This window comes from Larimichthys crocea, chromosome XVI (genome assembly GCF_000972845.2).
Source record: "Larimichthys crocea isolate SSNF chromosome XVI, L_crocea_2.0, whole genome shotgun sequence".
Lineage (NCBI taxonomy): Eukaryota > Metazoa > Chordata > Actinopteri > Sciaenidae > Larimichthys > Larimichthys crocea.
This window is the reverse complement of record NC_040026.1, coordinates 1,551,469-1,573,124: the sequence shown is the minus strand read 5'-3', so window position 1 is coordinate 1,573,124 and position 21,656 is coordinate 1,551,469. Positions and strand designations below refer to the sequence as shown.

General features: G+C 40.8%; 1 protein-coding gene across 3 annotated transcripts; it reads right to left on the bottom strand.

Annotated features, from left to right (window-relative positions):
• Positions 1-1,189: 1,189 nt before the first annotated feature.
• On the bottom strand, positions 1,190-21,373 carry mbtd1 (mbt domain containing 1). Of its 3 annotated transcripts, none has more exons than XM_027289255.1 (17): positions 21,197-21,373; positions 19,681-19,885; positions 19,448-19,581; positions 19,244-19,358; positions 19,079-19,161; positions 18,884-19,001; positions 17,652-17,786; positions 17,468-17,556; positions 17,144-17,378; positions 16,091-16,146; positions 15,760-15,864; positions 15,515-15,662; positions 13,866-13,948; positions 13,264-13,498; positions 11,042-11,113; positions 9,145-9,300; positions 1,190-6,945 (listed from the first exon to the last, which is right to left on the bottom strand). In XM_027289255.1, exons 1-17 carry the CDS (start codon positions 21,215-21,217, stop codon positions 6,827-6,829), a joined length of 2,109 nt encoding a protein of 702 aa, XP_027145056.1. In that variant the 5' UTR covers positions 21,218-21,373; the 3' UTR covers positions 1,190-6,826. The 3 variants fall into 3 exon arrangements, with proteins under 3 accessions (XP_027145056.1, XP_019126911.1, XP_019126910.1); XM_019271365.2 differs by lacking the exon at positions 1,190-6,945 and adding an exon at positions 8,723-8,874; XM_019271366.2 differs by lacking the exon at positions 9,145-9,300.
• Positions 21,374-21,656: the final 283 nt, after the last annotated feature.

Sequence of the window (21,656 nt, the reverse complement as noted above, 5' to 3'; positions counted from 1 at the left end):
CTTAACTGTATGGAGCAGAACTTCTCTCTATGATAAACATTGTTGTGTTGGGACTTTTACTTCAGTAAAGTATCTGAGTACTTCTTGTTGACTTAGAAAGTGTTCACACATGCTAATACACTGGTCTGGTCCTTTTATTATTATTCAAATACACAAGGCCCCAAACAGCAACACAACATATACATTAATAAAGTGACAATAACACAAAAAAAACACTATCAACTATGGGCAAGCCCAGAACATACAGTATGACGGAGGGTAGCCGGAGCCTGACAGCATCAGGACCACATCTGGATATATCCTGGCAAGCCTACTCCTTGATGGATGGAGCCTGTGGAGCAAACTGTCTGATACTTTGCCACAAGACATCTGACACTTCAGATCCTAGTTCCTCCTCCCACCCGGCCCTAACATGACTAACTGATGGAGATGCAATTGTGGATATTCTCATATAATCTGCTCACTACCAGTCATCCATCTAGTCATTTGGCGAGCGTGACGGAAAGGAAGGAGAATGCTTCCCAACAAAGTCACGCACCTGCTGATACCTGGAAGAAAGCATGGCGTGGTTAATGTGTTCAGCCTGGATTAGAACCAAGCAGCTTGTGTTCCAAGGACAGGGCGCCCCTGAAAGAGTCAAGTGTTGACAGAGCGACAGAAGGTTTGCACAGGTTTGAAGTCATAAGCCTTTTTATTCAGTGTAAAAGTCAGATCTTACAAAAATCACCAGATAAACTTTCACAGCCATGCGGAAACAGTTTGCAATGCTTGTAAACAAAGAAGCCATTCATTACAACCAATATTATGATCCAAACATTTTGGCTTTATTTACAAAGTCTATCAAAGCTTGATCACAGCACAAATTTACCATATGAAAGGAAACTGGTATACACTATCAAAAAGATGTACAAACTTTAAACTGCAATCTAATAATGTACCTCAGGGGTCAGTGTTAATATCAATAAATTTATAACTATTAACATAGATTTTTTTTTTTTTTCATTTGTATCCAAAATAAATTTTGCACCATAACCCTCTCAACTCACAATTATTTTCAGACAATAGTAATCCCAATACATTTAGTCATTTTTATCAAATATATATAGCACCACGATATAATGGTTTAATATAATCAGGGGGAGGGAGGGAGGGGGGCTATCACATACAAAAGACCCGTGTTAGTATCCAAGAAAACAAAAAACAAACTACAAATATCCAACTCCAGCGCGCTCCTCTTCACTGCCCACATGTGGCAGAACCAGTCAGCACTACGGAAGCCCATCAATGCCAAGAAAAAAAAAAGATGTAAAGTTTTACATAATAGGGATGATAAAAAATACTCCTTTTAGGTCAGAATTCTGACATTTTCATGACAATTTAAGTCAATTATGATATATGTCAACATCTGGAATGGAATTTCGGACAGAAAGCAAAAAAAAAAAACTATGAGACACTACATCACGCTTTTTGACTTACTAAACCAAATGTATGACAGTGTGTCCAAATCTTGAAAAATTAAGTCAAATATGTGACATATTTGAATCAAAATTATGGGATATGAGAGAATATTATGATACTATAACTGAGCGTCAGCGCGTCCCGACAGTCTTGAAATATTTCAGAATTTTACTAATTTGGATTTAGCAAGAGTATTTTCCGCACACCAACTGTAATTGTTTTTCTTTTCATGGCACACGTGGGCTTCTGTACATGTCTGATCACAGCGGAGGAGGAAAAAAAACACAGACTGACTGAAGAACAACCAAAGACGGTTACAACAAAAAAAAACAAGCTCAGCACAACATCGGCACAACGCGTACTGTTCTACATGCATTCGGTTGATCAGTGCACCCAATCCCTAAAAAAATCAACTCACTGCTTCCATCTCCAGCTACTGACACCCAGACACTTTAAATACACAGCTACCCGTGGACGATGGAGCCCAAACTCGTTCCGTTTTTCGATTCTGGGATCAAAGGTGAAACAAGAAAGTTTAATATCTACAAGGAAAAGTGAGAAACAGAAGATCCAAAACAGTGTTGATTGTGCATTTGATTATTTTAGGGTTAATCTAGAGGGTAGCAGCAGTTAGTCCATAGAACAGTCTTTTTGTATTTTATGTACTAAGATATTAATGCAGTTTGGTCAGAAAATACTTTAATGCTTCTTTCTGCCTTCCAACATCAGAGGAAAACAACTCCTATGACAGATCCTGACCTGAACCCGACCTGCTTCAAATGATTGTGAGACTGTCGTTTATTGCTCATTTGGTCTGTGAAGCTCAGCATTTCAGCTTAGCTGTGTCCAATCCGATCAGGAGACTAATTAAAGAAATTTAAAAAAAGAAATCTCACATCCGTTAAGAAGTGAAAGGAAAACAGGAAGCTGCAAAAAGCAAATCAAACCAAAGGAGGCAACAAACATCCTTGTGTGTATGTGTGTGTGTGTGTGTGTAAAGTTTAGCATGAAGACAACAAAAAGCACTGACAGAGAAATACACAAAATGGTGAGTGGGATAAGACCTTTGTTGTTTGAATAGTACGGAAGCAAAGAAGTGCCAAACAATTAAAACCCTAAATGCAACCAAATACCTGAATGTGAAATTTAATCACAACTGAATATATATATAATATAATAATAATAATAATAATATATAATATATAGAATGGTGACATTTAAACACCTCTGATATATTTTGCTCTGAAGGCTGTGAGTTTCATTTTCTGTGATTTGAATTCAGGTCTTTAAAACATATATTCTTTTAGTCAAATGAGGTAATTTTTTAATATCATTTTCAAATATTTAAATTATTATTAAAGTATTATTAAAGTATATTTAAAGTTTTTAAATTATTTTGTGTGTGCACAAAAATGAAAGAATATAACTTCAAGAAGTAACCATGGCAATCCAGATTTAAATTTGTCTAAATTTTGTTTACATTTTTATTTTTTCCAAGTTTTTTTTTGTCTTTCAGGTAGCCAGTGATTCTGTGATGTAAGTAAATTAAACATAATAATTTGTTGATATGCTCTGGATAATTAGGAATGCACACGAGATTGAAGTTCAAAATGAAGTACAATATTCTTTGAAAATCAGACAGATTGTTTTTTAGAAACACAAATTCCACGAGAAAAATCAAACAAAAAATGACTTCAAACATGTTTTGAAGTGTCTCTCGAAATGACCCACCGGAAATTTCAAAGAGGGGAATTTTTTTCCAAATTAAATATCCAATCGTTTAAATTTCTGTAGCGTAAAGGATTCCAGTTGTCGTGGCGTCTCTTTGCTTCCATAGCGAGATGCACGTGATGAAGACACCTCTGAATTCAGACCTGTAGTTATGACTCCTACGACCAAACAAAAGAAAGAAACTTCCTGAGAATTGAATCATGAACCTTACTGGTAGAAAGAGAAATAAATGATGGATCTTTGACCGTCACTGAGGAGTTTAAATCTGCTCCGCACTTTAGCGCAGCCTCCGGCCACACACCGAGGACTCTGTATGTGAAGCCTTGTCACAAAAATCACAGTTATACAATAGCATTTTGTTAAATTATCTCATATGTTAATTATATTAATGTAGTGATCATGACATTTGAGGGTGCTATACGTCGTATTTAAACATAGCAAAATAATATGGGATCTATTATTATTGCATCATTCAAATTAGAAGACTACCTCATGTGTGCTGTGATAAAATTCTTCCGTGTTTGGTGTCTAGTCTTCAAGTGGATCATTTTAGGTCATCATTTGTCATTTGCATATGCTAACACACTGCCATAGTCTATGTCACACTCTTGTTTTAGCTAAACGTGGCTGGCATCAGGAGGTAGTAGATAAACAGCTGCAAAAACATCTAGCTCTAAAGAAGAATGAGAGGAGGAGTTCTGTCTGTTCCACGGCCAAGCGTGGAGCTCTGACTACTCAGGATTTGTTACTCCATACCATCATAGTCATGAAGAATATATAGATATAGATAGAGATATATATATATATTTTTTTATAGAATCTATGTATTTATGCCACGTTTCATCTTCTGTGAATGCTGCCCTCAGAGACTATTGGAAAAGCAGTGCATTGTTCACGTTTCATTATTAACAACAATCCTGTTATTCTGTGGCTCAGGTGAATCATAAACTAGCTTGCATACATATGGCTCTGACACGAGAACAGCCTAAGCAATAGAAGAACACTAGTGCTTTGCATATTACCCTAATAAAATATTTAACATATCCGGACGATGAAACTGCTCGATTGTGAAATGGTTTATAACGAGTTCCTGCTTCTCTCTCTCTCTCTCTCTCTCAACGTGGCAGCAGGCCGACCTCTCAGCGCCGACCCCAGAAACCAGAGACACTACGAACGCTGAACATACGGAGGCTGGAGTGTGCCAAGTTTACAGCGTCTGATTATTTTCAAACTACATGTTCAAAATGTTTTAAAGGCAATTATACGTTGATTGAACTTACATAGAAGTGACGCATTGGGATGTTTTTAGATCAATTTAAACATGGAATCACTAAATAAAAATACTTTTAAGGATTAGATTGTTATTCCATTAAGTCATTAATCAAAAGTTGTGTGTGTCCTAAATATCGTGTATGGTCCAACCCACAGAGACAATGGGCTTTCTGATTGGCCAGAGTTCTGTTAACGCACAACAACTTGCCAATTAGAGCTCCTGTACGTAGAGCCATTATGTTGGATGTTCTTCCTTAAAATAAAAAAAATTATTCTGTCATTTCATTTTTAATTAACGCTATAATTTAACACTCATGTAGCTAAGTGTAGTTATTCTGGTGGCAGACTCCAGACTCCGTATGAATGAGGAGGAGTTCCAGACGGGTACCTGGGTACCCTCTGGCTGTCGATACAGCAGACACTGTCCAAAGAACAGAAACCTGTCTCTGCTGTCTGAATCACTGCTGCGAGTAAAACCTTTGACGGTATGCATCCGAGAGCATCCACAACATTTAAATACACTGTACAGTTTGGCTGAAACAAGACCGCTGTCTGTCTGTCTGGTCTGTCGTCTGATCAGACAGCAGCTACATCCAAACTGTACATGCTGGGTGTCCGGACAGTGGGAATAACAGAGTGTACCCTATCATACCAGTAAGGTTTCTCTTTATACAACATACCCTGCTGCTCACTCACATTACGCTCATTTGTTTCTCCTTTCTTTAAAACCATGCCTAGTTTTTGAACTAAAAAAAAAAAAAAAAAAAAAAAAAAAAAGAAAAGATCTCCACAGCTTCAGAATTTCTGTCCAACATTATAACACGAAGCCTCTGATATACATCCACAATGATAACACGTATCTGCTGGGCTCGTCAGCACTGTTGATCACAGTCAGTGGTACTGTGGGAGTTCTGATTACTGCGATAGGTCCCTAAAGCTCCACACTGAGCTGTCAAAGTCTCCCAACACTGTTCCCTTGTCAGATATGTGCTCTCTCTTCATTAAGCTTATCCTGGTTTGTGTAATCTGGAGTTACCTGCAGGTTTATCAGCTGGACCCGTGAAAGGAAAGGCTGTGTCGAACTTTTGAGAGGTGATAGAGCTCAAAATCAGACGTTCCCCACGACACCCACTTCATGTAGCTGAAGGATATAGAGGAAGTCCAGTGCGATGTGCACGAGGATTTCTGCGATTCAATATAAGAAATTAAGAGGGCTGACGGCTGCAGATTTAAGGTGAAACTTTGAAATGCTTCTCTGATACCTCAACTGAATCCTTCTAAAGCTTTACAGTGTGAAACCTGCAGGCTGTGCTGGTGATGGAGCCCCGCGCATGAACACTATCATCGAATCCGATTCTGTAATGTTTGGATCAGAAAGCGGAGCGAGCGTGTGGAAATCTGCAGGCTAACATCAGAAGAAACCAAAGAAAACAAAAAGATCAGTAATGCTGAGTAAGCGCTCTTCAAATCACAACCCTTAATATCTATACTCTGTAGTTCTATTTGAAAAGGTCTCCACATACTATATGAATATAATCACTTTATGAAACAATGCACATTAAGTTCTCCCCAACACAGCCACCCAAAAATGTAAATGTAAAATAAGTACATGAAGACAAAAACAACTCCAAATCATTACAAAATAAAAGAAACAAAAAAATAAACTTCAAGTACTATTAACAAAGTAAAAGTCCACCTGGCAATATTGTTCAGAAGAAAAGAATAAAAATATACATCGGTGTCCGTCTCACTGCCAGCCTCTCTGCTTCCCCTCAGGCCGCTCAGTGGCTGACTCTGACCTGAAAACAAACCCAAACTAAAACTAAACTTAAGACCTGGCTCAATAAAATGGTTCTCACAGTTTCTACAGGTCTCTGTGCGCGGCCCAGATTGTGGCAGAGGCAGGGTGGGCTGATGTGGACTTGCAGGAAACGCCCCTCGTTTCTGTAGATAAAGGCTTGTTTTGTTTTAAATCCACCGCGTCGTCTCCTGTCCGAGCTGGATGCGTTTGAGACTTGAGGAGAGAATGTGGAGAGAGAATGCCCAAATGTGTGACCCAGGCCCGCCCCGGGGTGCTCTCCGACCCCTCCATCATACAGGTTTTGTGGGTGATTATGTGCACACACAGCTACAAGGTTAGAAAATTGTTCCCTTCAGGATTTTTGAGAGGAATGAAAACGACCCTCCTCCTCTCCTCGTCGTCTCCTCTTCCTGTACGGACTCCGTAGAAGGCGTGGCGTTGGTCTGAGTGTGATTGGCTGCAAGTTTGACTCTGCGTGTTCCTGATCCTCACTTTTTTTGTTTTTGTTTTTCAGAGGTGTGTCCTAGCCTGGTTTTCGTCCTGCTCCGTCCTGACCTTGTGACCTCAGGGCTCCTGTTTGATGTAGTAGCTGCCCGAGCCGTTGCTCTCCTGGTCGGAGGTCCCCTGTGAGAAGGTGAACTCGTCCACCTCGGCCGTCTCCTCTTTCATTCGCAGGAGCGACTCTACAGACGAGGACAGAGACAGATAAGAGAGAGAACGGCAGCACAGATGAGCCAGTCGTGTTCATGCATGAGGAGCAAAAATACACGAGGAGCCTTTGTCTCTGATCCGGGTGTTAATGTCGACTCCACATGCATGTTGAGCATCAAGAGAACTGCTTTAAACTGGGGATGCCGAGATCATGCTTTACCACCGATCATGTATGAGCTAATATGATTCTAGCAGCACAGGTCAGTCTGGAGTTTTCCTTCTTTAATCAACCGATAGGGTTTAGTTTATATTATTGTCTCTGTTTTTAGTGTGGCCTGTAAAATGTGTGTGACACATTCAGCTCTTATCTGCAGGAGGGCCGATGGGATAGAGGCTCACGCTTGTCTGATGGTCATGAATTGTGAATAAATCTCTGTTCGTGAACGCCACACTGCCTCTTGCTACCATCCTTCATCAACAGAGCGGTCCGGAATGCTATGCTAGTTACCAGCTACAAGCTAGGCTAAATTAGTCTCAAGTAGGGTTGCAAAATTTTGGGAATTTTCAAAGTTGGAAACTTTCATTGGGAACTTACAAAACTGAAGGTTGGCCCTTAACCTTAAATATAGTTGTGGAAAATATATTTTAACATAAACTTGACTAAAAGAACCAGATTTCATGCTGGTCCACTTGAATATCTGCTATTCATCAGTCACATGCACATAGAACACCGCTTACTGCAGGTCTATTAAGGCCACGCCCCCTACCTGCACAGGTGATTTCTGTACCTGGACCACACTTTAGAGCCCAGAGCACACAGACACTATTGAAGCCACACATTTGAGCTCATGGACTACATAATATTGTTCAATAAAATAATTCAAACTTGAAAGTCTGTTGAAATGTTTTTTAATTGTTTTATTTTGCATGTCTGACAAAACAAAATGTTTAGATTTTGTTTTATTTTGCATGTCTGACAAAACAAAATGTTTAGATTTATGTTCAGTTTGTTTAAATTACCCACAATTTACAGTTAATTCCCATAAAATTCCATAATTCCCATAGAGTTTCCAATTTGGAATATTCCCAAAATTCCCAAGCCTAACATCCTATGGAAAGTTTCCAGAAACTTCCATAAAGTCCCATTTCTGGCCCTTTCCAACCCTAGTCTGATGAAACCAGTGCGCTCCCAACTGTGGCTGAGTCAGCAAAGTGAGACAACTGTTCAGGGCCAAAACTCTGGAGAAGCTAACGCAGGTAAAGCTAACACTTTGTATTCACTGCATGGCTGTGTTTTTTTTAATCCTTTCTAGAATTATTAATATTTATTTTTTTTTAATTTTAGAAACTTTATTAATCATGTACATGTGAAATTGTGTTATTTTTCCACATTTGACCCATCCAGTTCGCACCTGTTGGACCACACAGGCACAGGATCACACACACAGTGACAAATGCCTAATATACACACACAGTGGGCAGCGACTGGCAGATGTTGTTGGGAGGTACCGTGCCTTGCTCAAGATTGAGCCGCCAACCTTTGGGTTATTGGAGACCCACTCTACCACTGAGCCACGACCGCCCACGTTTTTAAACCTATAGTTTTGCTATTTTAAAAATGGGATCTTGACAGCGTGTTTTCATTAGATTCTATGTTCTTCAGGGATTCAAGGAACACACAGTGAGTAATTGGTTACAAGTCATCTGGGGCTGAAGTGCTCCTTCACGTTAATTAGCGTGACAATGACACAAACTCAGCTGAGAACTGGCTCTAGTTTTTTGTGTCGTCAAAGCATGAATCTGACGGCGTTTTTAATGAATATCAGCTGATGATGATCGGCAGCTGATGGATCAGGACATCCCGACTTTAAAGAAAAATAAAATGAAACAAACATGCGTCAAAATGGAGACCAAACACTAGTGATGTCGAAAGTGGAACTCGTGGAACTGTTCGTCGAACTCTGTGGATTAAATGAACAGAGCTTCACTGACATGAGGAAATATTCATTTGACAACAATGACGTGACCGTGGACAAACAAAGGTTGATTCAACAGTAGAACATGCAGCATCAGCAGCATCCAGATCCACAGCGAGGCCCTGTGAGCTCAGACTCAGACCACTGTCTCCTGGTTTGAAAAAAAAAAAAGAAAAGAAAGAAAAAAAAAGAAAAACAGCGTCGGGCCTCAGGAGGCTCGGTGCCATGCTGGTTTTATCGTTAGTGTGATGTTACCTGATTTGTGGGTTTGGTGCAGGTGGGTTCGGGGTCGGGGCCGTGTGGGCCCCTGGGCAGGGTAAGGAGGCGGACTCTGCTCTTCGTCCCCCGAGAAGCTGCTCCTCCTCCTGCCTGCCTGACTGAAGGGCCGTCGACCAACTGGAATCTTCCTCTCTAAACACCAAGCCAGACTCGGGTAAACTACCAGGGGCTTATTACACACACAGGGGTTCAATTCAACTGGAACGACTTCTTCATGTTCAGATTATGGATTAGGAAGGAAAGTTTAAAGGTTAGGTGAAATCTTTTTTCTTTTTCTTTTTACCTCACGCTGCTGTCACTTGCATTGATCAGCCCATCTGAATAAGCCCCTGGTAAGATGTAATCAGACTGCCAGACCCAAGGAAGCAGATGATGCACTGAGATACAGAGAACAAGACTACAGCGCCTATGTGCCAACATATGGAAGCCTGTGGACGCCAATATTTTAATAATTCACTATTACATTACATTATCCTTTTTCATGCCCATGATGTATGACAAAATTAAAAGTTACATATTTTCATGTCTACGATCAAAACAATAACTAAAAAAATTTTATTCAACAAACTTTTTCTTTTCAAATTGGCAAATGTGCAACCTGAACTACAGCAACCAGCCACTTCATCAGGTAAGATTTTTACTTCTATACAAAGATTAGAATTATTCAGTTTTTGTTGACTGTTGTTTATTCTTTATATTACTGATGTTGGATTGTACTATAAAGTGGTTGGTCAGTGTATATTTATAGCGAAAAAGAACTGGAAATGACATTTTCCCTGTTTAATCGCCTGGAGAATCCTTCAGTTAGATATATGTTCACTTTTATTAAAAATACAGAACTCATTCACATTAAACATTCCATTAAATATGAGAACATTTTAATTTTTTGTGATGGCACTTTTCTCAGCCTGGGAGATAAAAACAAACAAACAAACAAAAAAAAAACAAAAAAAAAAACACTCAAATTTTTGTTTGGCCAAAATGCAGGACTTGCAATTACATGAAACATTTCCATCCATTTGAATTATAAAGTTTTAATATGTTATTTTGTGTTTATTTATGTAATAGTGGCAAAAAGTGGCTTTGTTAATATCGAATGCATAAACCTGGGTTTATTAGTACTGTTTGCACAAACCCAACAGTGAAAATGAATGCAGTCATTTTGAGTTTATTAATACTATTACATAAATGTTACTTGCTTCACATTAAGTTTGTTGTTGTTTATATTAAACTATGTCATTCAAGTGGATGGAAATTTTCTATGTAATTCAAATGCACAAGTGGCCTAAATTGTCTGCCAATCTGAAAATAAATAAATCTAAAATATGCAATTTTGTCTTTTTATTATGAGGAGTACACTGTGGTTTAATAGTTTTTAATAGAATAGAATTAGTCTGTAATTATTAATTTTAGACAATTAAAGAAATAAATGATGTTTCATTCAGTTAATTTAATTGTGATTTTGTCATACATCATTTGCACAAAGATTAAAAAAAGAAATTTCATTTTAATATTGGCAGCTACAGACTTCCATAGACTGCTTTTGAGATCTGAAACTTGGGACCTAAACAAAAATCCAACGCCAGGCCTGCTCTCAAAAACCTTCAGCATCTCAAACAAACTCTCACACACTTCTCTGTCCAAGCGTGCTGGCTACGTGCTAAAAACTGTCCCTCTCAAAAAAGGGAAGACGTCCTGCAATGTGACACAAGAGGTCAGATAAAAACAATCCGGACACGCCAAACAGTTGACCGATCAGCAGAGTTTCCACCACAAAGCGTAGCCAGTGACAGGAAGAGGAACGAGAAAGGAGAAGGCGAAGAAAGGAAGGAGTGGAGAGAAAGTAATCGACAGTGGAAGGAGGTGCACTCACTTTTCTTTTGTCCTTTGTACTGCTGGGCCTTCTTCTTCTGCTTAGGTACAGACTGAGGCATTTCCCTGTTACCTGAAACAAGAAGAACGGTGAGGCCGCTGTGGACAAGGAGGTACAAAGAAACAGCATCACAAATCAAACTGCATGAAATCTAGCACAACCTACTATTAGAGATGCATCAATACGATATGTAGGATCGGTGTCGGTTAAGCAGATCCGATACCTACAGTGACATGTCTGATCCACAGTGAACACAGTTTGACATTCTAAAAGTGGCTGGGGACGTTTACAGAACTTGGGGAAAAAAAAAAAAAATCAGTACTCGCCAGAACTTGAGCTTGGCGAATCAGACTTGGTGCTTGACGATAAATAAAATAAATAATAATTAAAATTTGTATATAAATGAGAAATATTACACAAACGGAATACAAGAGGAAAATATATCAAATCTAACTGATGAGATTAAATCCAGTATGAAATGATAATACCCATATAAATGGACGCGAAAATATGTGAACACAAACATTTTCAATATATATATATATATATATACACACATACACACATACATACACACATACACACATACACACATACATACATACATACATACATACATACATACATACATACATACATACATACATACATACATACATACATACACATACACTATAAGCCCTACCTGCCTACCTCTTTACATAAATATGTTCTAACATGACAGATCAACCGTATGGAATCTGTTCAGGCAGCACAAAGCCTCTTTCCTGCCATCACCATGACAGCAGCCGTGAGAGAAAATTAATGACATCTCTCGTGATATTTATCTCCGAGGCTTAATTAATGGCCGTCGTGACCACGAGGGACACCCGCCTCCTCATCAGCTCAACCCTGTAGGCCACTTAATACATTTACCCATCAGCGTCATCATTTAGTGGACTGCCTGTTCTCTAGTCTCTGATCAGACCGTGCAGCGCCAACTGTGATCAAACAGCAGGCTGCGACTCATTTAATACCTCATTTGCATGAATGAAAGCTGCAGATATGAACAGAGACTGAAGGAATGGTTATTTTATCATGAGTGAATGGATTAGTATATATAACCTGTATGACAGTAATGAAAACACATCACAAATGTTTTGTTTTCGTCAGAATATTAAATATTGTATCATGCTAAGACGAGGAAAAGTAGTACATCTTTATATTTGAGAAGTTAAAAAAGAATATTGACAATATTTCTTTAATGGACGCTACACTTTTTGTTTCATTGATAAATGGAGCAGTTGCTGCAGGTCTCTTCCTCATCCTCAGCACTTTAAGATTTCATCTTCTTTGTGTAGATATAACAAAGAATTTTCCATGTTTGCTGTTTTACAGTCATTTCTACGGAAAACTGACTTCAAGGCTCGTCAAGGTCAGATTAGATGATAAAGTTGTTTATTTTTGTGGAAACAATAATGTGAGTTGCACAACACACACTCACACGCATTCAAACGCCCACACACACAGATACATGTATTCCACAACTGGAACACTAGAGCAGGGAGCAGTTTTCACCAAGACTCTAGTAGTTCTATGGACTGAAAGGAGTGGAGTCATCTGATGAGCGGGGTGCCTCGTCCAGAGGGAAGGGTTGTGATCAGTGTAGCCATCGCCCCTGTTTGTGCATCGCTATAGACAGCCGTACTTGTGACAGTGAAAGCCGTCTCCAGGACTGACACTGGCCAAATGAACCGATGGCTCAGTGACCTTGCTGACTATAATTGGATCCGGGACGCCTCACGACATCCTTACAAAATATCAGCATGTTACATCATCATTTTGTCCTCCACGACGTGTTCCAACAGAAGAACACTCTTGCCAGCGCAAATATAAACACGGTGACATGACCTGCGAGGGAGAAAGGTCACCACCACCTTTTTCTTTCTTTGAGAGACTTTTCTGAACACCAGACAGCCACAATCATACACACCGCCATGGCTTGTTTACACGGTTATTCCTGAAAGTCAGTCTTTATGTCTCTTAGCCATGACATGAATTTATGACTCTATAACCTCCTGATCTGACACAATCACCATCTTCACAGACAGACATGTGGAAAACATGCAGCACATTTATGTAGAGAAGCGAGGGACATGAACAAATTTTCGTGTGTGCTAAGCCGACACAAACTCAAAAGGCCTCAGCGCACACTTGGAGATTCAAACGCATCGCGTCCTTACCCTGTGAGGCGGGGGGTTGGAGCTGGTAGCCCGTCAGCTGACACCAGCCCACAGGGTAGAGGTCAGGCGACTCGCAGTCCACCCACTGGTCATATTCATCCTCCCAGCCGTCAAAGTGGATCCTCAGTAGCCGGTGCACAATCCTCGTTACCGTGGCGACACACACCAGCCGTGGCTCCATCAGGTCGACAGCCTCCAGCTTCATGCCTTGCCGGAAACCGTGATTGGGAACCTCCTACAAGACGAGAGGCAACGGGAATGTGACTCAAGAAGCTACTGGTGAGGAGAAGCAGTGATAAACCCTGAATCACATCAATCAGACGGAACAAGGAAACTAAAAGGAAGTGGTAAACACAACTTTACTCCTGTTGGATAAGACCAGCTCTTCACAATAAAAGCACAACAGCATCAATTTGACAAACAGACCTAACTCCAAATTTCTTGAGCAACATGAAATTTAGGAAGTGATATTTAGGTTAAGAAAGGTCAACAAGAGGGAACATTTTGCAATTCATGTGCTGTCATTTAGAATTTGTAGTGGTGAGGAACCTAGAAAAATGTTGGAATAAACACAGAGTGGAGAAACCACTGATGGAGCATACCTTGTTAAAGAGCTTGACAGGAGCAGCTATTGAACCCGTTTCTCTGAGGTAGTCAAACCATTTAAATGGCAGTTTAGTGTACCCTGGGGAACAGAGTCATTGTTGAGACCAGAACAATCAGAAACACATCAAGACCATGAAAGTAAACTACGTCTGACCTGGAGAGGATCGACAGAGCTGAGAAGCTTTAAAGTGTCACTAACAACAAAGCAAACAAAGAGACAACACATCATGATGCATTGAAACATGTTAAGGGACAATTATTGAACTTTTAGTGTCTGATAACTGAATGATTTTTCATTGAGACATGGACTTTTCAGGCTGCATTCAAATCAAATCACAACACAGAAAGGTGAACGGGTGGTTTTTCTAGCTAATGAAGGCAAAGCGCTGTCATTCCCTTCATGAAGAGACACATGGTCCAAACTGTCCAATCACAGCTCGGGGGGGCAGGACCACAGCGTACCATCACTGACATGAACTGAATACAGTTGCTGGATGTCTTTCACTAAAGGGATAGTTTGTGTGTTGCGTGAGGTACTTATGCATCCTGTTCATATCTTGAATGGTATTATCACCCCATTTTCTAACAGGAACCTGTAGCAGTTATGTCACTCTCCCCAAAGCTGCCAGATTTCATTGTCAAAAATTGTAATTTCACATCACAGAACAAGGTCTGCTACTACCTAACCCTTAAGATCAGTTCCTCCAAAAAGTCTTAACTCGTTCCAGGCTCACTGCAGAAGACTGTGGGAGACTTTCCTTAAAGTCTGTGTAAATTTAGAATAAATCTGTGTGTTATTAACCACCCAGCCAAATTTGAATGAATAAAAATATCAACAAGTTTATGAAATTAGGTGTCAAAATCAGGTAAAAATTAATTCTCAGCTTCAGGACTGTGGGGGCGTGGCTTCAGCAGATACAGAGGACACGCCCTTTGTGAGAGCAGTCAAGCAGCCATTTTTAAAGCGACTGAAACGTGTCACATGAGTTCAGAAAATTACGAACTTTGAAACACTCTGAGCGTGATGAATTCATCTCTATCTCTCTGCTCCGGGTGGCCTCAGCGTGTAATCGAGCCACCCTTTAAGGACCGCCCACAAAATCCTGGACTGAAAACTGATGGAAAACTGTTTGAACCTCTAACTCCACATTTCAGTCATACATCGTTCAAAGTCTTTTCACATATTCAGCAACTATTTTCAACATATTTAATGTGTTTTGAAAGAAATCTCAGAATTGTCTTTGTACAGACTTTAAGGATCTCAAAGATTTAGACCTGTGGACACTAGACGCCTTTTAAAAGTAGCTCATGTTTTCATCATCTTCTATTTCAGCTGTATTTGAATTAATGTCTATGTTATGGTGTTTTAATCTTCTAAGCGTGTATTTAAGTCATCATGTTCTGATTCACATTCCGCTATATAAATAGTTACTTAATGTGGCACAGAATAATGTTGAATTGTCCTTTTAAAATGTCTTTCATTTTATAATACCAGTAAACAAATATGACAGTGTGTATTGTCTTTGTTTGAATTGTTTTTAGGCGTTTTCAAACCTTCCACAGCTCTGTGCTCCTCTCGATGGGAGCAAACATCCATTTACATTTCTGAAGGTCTTAAAGAAACAAAGATATGAGCATAGAGTACCTCTAGGGGGCGTGAGTTCAATGTTGTTGATTTCACAGAAGCCTACAGGAAAGATAGAGGGGGAGGTGCTGTGGTAGCAGAACCAGTCTGAGCCGTCCACTGCCTCCGAACCATCGATCCCGATCATGAGGTACCCGTCTGCCAACACCTATGGGAAACAATAAGACAAGGACGAATCCTTCTTTGACTCCACGTGGCAGCACTTCATCACATGACGTTAACGTGGAGTACACAAACACACTCACCTTTCTTACAGTGGCTACACATATAGCTGAGAGGTTGAGGGGGTCAATGGCTTCTAACTTCATCCCATCTTTGAACCATTCCCCACTCTGGTCCACGTCTTTCACCTGACAGACACATGCAGGGAGAAAAAGACCAAACTGAGGATTAATCATTATGTATGGCTTCAACCTAAAACATCTTGGTCATAACTGTCAGTGCACTGCACCTTTTCAGCTTACTGCCTTTGCAGAGCTGAAGACCACAAACCAAAAACCACAGCTGTAGCACTCTTGCTTAAGAGAGATACAGTATTTAAAGAAGTGCAAATATCTAAAGTTTATGTTCTATTACCTTCTGGAAGAACTGTGCAGGAGCATCAACCTGACCCTCGATTTTCTTTGTGACGTCTGAAAAGTAAATGGACAGATCAAAATTAGTTTAAAGATGCTTCACGATGAATAGAGAGCTCCACGAGCATGATTTGGTTCACAGGGGATGGACAGTTGGGATGCAGGAGAACAGTTTGATGAGGAGAGAAATAAATGATTGGATTCACTGAGAACAAGAACTTTGATTATGAGACACAGCAGCACCACATATGTGACATATGTCATCATAAACAACGATGACTTTTATTAGATCTGGTGTTTTCAGTAACAACGCTTCAAGAATAATCAGTGCTGATTTTAAACTGTTCATATTGACCGGAAGGATTTGGTACAGTATAATCACAGAGTGTCCATGTTCCAGTGTACAGGGAGAGAGGAAGGGGCAAACGGTGGAGGACTCAGCCTTTCATGTACGGGGTGAACACGCCATACACCAAGATGCCCCCACTGACTGGTTTTCTTATCCACCTTGTATACTGTGTGCTGCAGTAACAATAAACTCACGGACTGTGGGATCAATAAAGTCTATCTTATCTTATCTCATCCACAGGCTGATCTTATGTCTCCACCAGCGTTCAGGAAGCAGAAGAGGCGTGATGCTTAATGTGTTCAACAGCTGCCGGCTCCCCAGTTTTACACGTTGATTTGACTCTTTTACTGCCTCCACTGCCACCTTAACACACTGTGTTTGTGCATTTTGTACAGAACTGTGCGGCGGAATAACAGCACAACATGCAGCCTTAGACAGGCTGTGGAAAAGTGCTGAAGAGACTCTCAAGTCGCATGAAATTAATAATCCAACCTGTTTAAAAGGCTGACTAATAGTAAGTCAGAAGTGGCTCTTTGGACTTTCTGACCTTCCTCTTCACCTTCTTGTCTCTCACAACACCCCCAAACTTTATGGAAGAGCAATGCTAAATCTCTGGATCACTCCTTCAAGTGATACAATACACACATTTTGGCAGTTTTTCATAAAAACACACAACTTAAACTCAGATGTCTGATCATAACTCACCGGATCGTTTGAAGCGGTGTCCGATGCTGCGTGACCAGCCTATATTATGGATGAGGGGGCTGAACATGTGGCACCAGAAGTCATCCGACCTGTCCTGGCTCTCCTCATAGACCAGCCTGAGGCGACCTCCAATGACCTGCTCCACCAGTGCCACCCGTGTCCGGCACAGATAGTTCTTATCCACCACCTCTACCCGCATCAGCTTCTTAAAGGGAAACTGCATGTTCTCTTGTACCTGCGGTGAAAACCGGCACACGGTTGAACAAAAAAGCAAGAGCACTCACTAATTGGCTGATGCTTGATCATGGCATTCGTGGGTCTCACCTTGGTGTTGAAGTCAGGTGGCAGTGTTTTAGCTCCAGTGAGACGCTTCACGAGAAAGGTTTTCCAGTTAGAGTACTTATGCTGTATGCCTGTACGGGACGGAAACACAAACAATCAGCACCGGCCATCCCAGGACACAGACGTTCAAGAGCAGCGCTGTCAGAGAGTTCGGCACATGGCTCACTTTTTGGAGGTACGAGGGGTTTACCACTTGAAGCGCACCATCCAACCGGGTGCACCTCGGGGATACAGAGATTAGACCAGAAGTCCTTACTGGTGTCGTTGTCAAAGCCCTCATACCGCAGGAGAGCCTTGAACCCTGCACGGCAAGAGACACAGCAGTCTTTAAAACAACATCCATTCAAGGCCCACTTCCATCCAACCATATCGCATCAGCAGGAGAGGTCTGCTCAGCTGTCACAGAACCGTAGATGTCACTTTTAGGTGAACCAGTGGAACGCTTGAACATCTGTAGTTCCATGAGAGCCGAGCAAACTCAATCTGCTGATGAAGACTGTGGAATATGATTGAAAGGTCCAGAAAAGGCTGAAGTGGAGATCGTTTTTGGCAGTGAAAGTGAAACAGTGACAGGGCAATGAAACACGATACAATTAGGTAGGTATGATTTCTCTGGATGATTGACACAGACATCATTTTAGCCAATAATATAATTTCATGAAGGGAGTGAGAGAGGATGAACAACTCCTCTCACCCCCTTCATCAGACTGTGGAGGCCTTAAACAGCTCCTTCAGCAACAGACTGCTACACCCACCATGTAAGAAGGAGCTCTACCACAGGTCCTTCATTCCAACAGCTGACAGACTCTCAGCATGACTTCATGACCTCTTTCTTTAGATTTCTTACTTGTGAGTATTCTCTTATCCACTTTCTGTATATGAGCTACTGTGACAAGTGAATTCACTAGTGTGGTTTTATTTAAGTGTATTTTATAATTTCAGATTTTTGTATTTTAAAAAGTTTTCGACATCTGCGGGTGAGAAAAATTGATAATTTTATATTGGATCGCCCTGATCGAACCAAACAAAACCAAATCAAGAAAAACAGAATAACTTTTTTTATTACCAAACAAAAAAAACAAAAAAAAAAAATCGACTACAATTTCATTACCAGAAAAATAAATAATAATAAATTTCTCATTGCTGGACATTAATCTATCAGCCATATATATATTGTGTAACCCTAAATATTACTGAACTGTACGTCCTTCTTGTGCCTGTCAACATACAACATACACAGCATATCTTAATATTGTGATATTTAATTCAACCATGTCAGCGATTTCTACTAGTAATTCACAGGAAAAACATTCAAACACAAAAGAATACAAAAAAGACACATTTTTTTCTGACACATGTGACGTCCTGTCATCGTGTATCTGTAGAACCCCGCCTCACCTGCTAGCTTAATAATTTCTGCTATCCAGTACACTTTAGTGGAGAGGCTGGTGTCAGAGTTGAGCACTTCAATCCTCACTCCTTCTTCTATGTCTCCCCAGCATGTCCCCATAGGGGCCTGTGGTGCAGAGGAAGCAGTGAGTTACTAAGGGATCAGTGGAGGCTGCCTCCTCAGCTACAGCTTTTTTTACTTACGTGTTTGAAACAGCTGACTGGAGCTCCGGTTGTGTTATTGCTACAGATATACCGACCCCAGTCAAAGCTCTCAGCAGGGACCACTGACAGAGATGAGAAACAGTATTAAAACCGGAGTGGATCCAAACAGAGCGGCACTGCCATCACTGCTTTGTGAGAATGTACCTGCTTTTGACTTGGCCTGGCTCTGTTGACTTGCTTGGTACTGGGCGTAAGCTGCCAACTTGGCCATGAGAGGCTGTTTCTGTAAGACTTTCGCCTTTTTCGTCGGTGGTTTGCCCTTTAAAGAAAATCAAAGCAGACATTATTGTGGTTTGCATAATTAGTAGTGTTCAAATGTTTCGTGTAGCAGGTGTATAATGCACTCGCCTGGAGTCTTGCCAAGATGCTAGCCTTTTTGGAATTTGAGGAGTAACTCCTGGAGCAGGACACGCTGCAGAAGCGCTTGGTTTTTGAGTAGAAAGCATCTCGTACTCCAACCATTCCACACATCTCACAAGTGGCTGTAAAACAGAGACACACACATATAGAACCATCAGAACACAACATGCAGGCACAGCTTCACACTCCTGAGAGTCTTGAACATGTTTCCATGCACTTACCCATTCCAGCTTTGCCGTCGGGGTAGGTGTACACTTGGCCATTGTTCTTGATGATGGGCAGGCTGGCGGGGATGGAGGGCACCACCTCATCCTCGCTGTCCTCTGAGCTGGAGCTGCTGGTGGACTCCTCGCTGCAGCTGTCGTAGCCATCGAACATCCCGAACGAGTCTCTCCGCTTGCGCTCTGAACGTGGGGTGCGCTCAGCCTTTACAAGCAAGGAAACGACAGAGAGCACTTAGAGTCTGAATGAAGGGAACATATGAGGCTGCGACTAATGATTATCTCCATTAACAAAAGTGATGATTATTTCCTGAAGAAGTCAATGAAATATTTTACAGTTTTCTGAAATGAATTTATTTTATTTATAAATGTCAGCCAACAGCCCAAAACTATCTATTACGTAATTTATAGATAGATAGATAGATAGATAGATAGATAGATAGATAGATAGATAGATAGATAGATAGATACTTCATTGAGCCATGAAGGGAAATTCTTTTGTTGAAGCAGCATTACACATTACAGGTATGAGGTAAAATACATTTAATAAACTCTAAATAAAAGAGAAAGAACACACTGTTCTACCCGTAAAATATACATAAGAAAAATATAAAAGATGGACATATGAAAACTAAATTGGAGAGAGAAATTATGAAATCAACTGTTACAGAGTGAGTCTCTCTCTGCACAGAGGGGAGTCATTAACTCATTTATTGATTATTAATTTCATCTCCGACAAGCTCACAAAATACCTCTTAGTTAAAGAGGAAACATGCTTAAAATAACATGAATTGTACATCTTTTAATATGACACATTCTTAATTTGAATATTCTGATGTTTGACATCATTAAACATTTGATCTGCTCTGGAATCTGACCGGAGATCAGTGTGTGGAAATGATCATAAAAAGACGTTCAGAGAAGGAGCCTCATTAGAATTATTACCGTAATAATCGGATAATTGGCCCCGTGTCGCTCGTTATTAGCGCACAGGATCCGGAACATTGTTCAAATACTGACTGTTGTCAGACTGCCTACTTCCTCCTCTGACCATCACAGATGACACCCTGACGAGCCGAGCTAACGTTCATGATTTAAGCAGCAGAGACCTGTGACAGTAAAAACAATGCGGCCGCAGAGGAGGACGCGCTGAGCTCAGAGTGAGCTGTAGGAAGCAGCAGAGCTGAAAGAAGGGGCGGCCTTATTACAAATAGCTCCTTATGCTACCTAGCCTTAGCACGGCTGGCTAGCGGAAACCAGTTCTTCCAGTTTTTATTCACAAAGGCGAAATGAACTTTTTTTATGCGTAGCGAAGCCGCACCGACACACGTGCGCTCAGAACGAACGTGAGGCTGTTTTATTTCTACCTTTGTTTTGTTTTTTTACGGAGAGCTCTGTGATATTTAGCCAGCAGCTAGCTGCCGTAAACAGATAACAACAAAGGAGGAGCGCTAGCGCGAGCTAATCCTCTGTGAACGGGAGGCTCGCGGCCCTAAAATGTTTCCGCTCCACTCACCAAATCCCTTGTGTCTTCCATCAGCCCTTCATATAGATAACGTTACAGTGAACTGTGGTGCCCAATGCAAACGACGCCCCTGCGCTGGGGGTGAATGTGGCTCCGAAACACCAAAGTCTAAATGAATACTACCAAGCAGGATATCAACAAATTACTCCGCCTCCACTGCGCATGTGCGTGCGTAACCTACTTTCGTGTGATTGGTCAATCGGGGAATGGAGGTCATCGACCCACACTGAAACAAAACAGTGACTCTGCGCTCACATGAATGAATGGCCTCTAACATTTAACAATACAACCCGTGTCTGTGTCAGCGATGTGTCCGACCAGCACCGATATGAATTATTAAGGAAACGTTCACTTTATTAGTCACTTGTATCACTTTTATACTGCTCAGTAAGATGCATTCAATGACTTCAAGATATTCAGACTAGTGCCAAAAACAGAATTTACTTGGCAG

Excerpts from the sequence above, each read along its gene's own strand:
- mbtd1 (XM_027289255.1), bottom strand. The coding sequence starts at position 21,217 with ATGGAAGACACAAGGGATTTG. Across the intron at positions 19,582-19,680 it reads CGACGGCAAAGCTGGAATGG|CCACTTGTGAGATGTGTGGA; the intron begins GTAAGTGCATGG and ends TCTGTTTTACAG. Across the intron at positions 16,147-17,143 it reads ACACCGCTTCAAACGATCCG|ACGTCACAAAGAAAATCGAG; the intron begins GTGAGTTATGAT and ends TTTACTTTTCAG.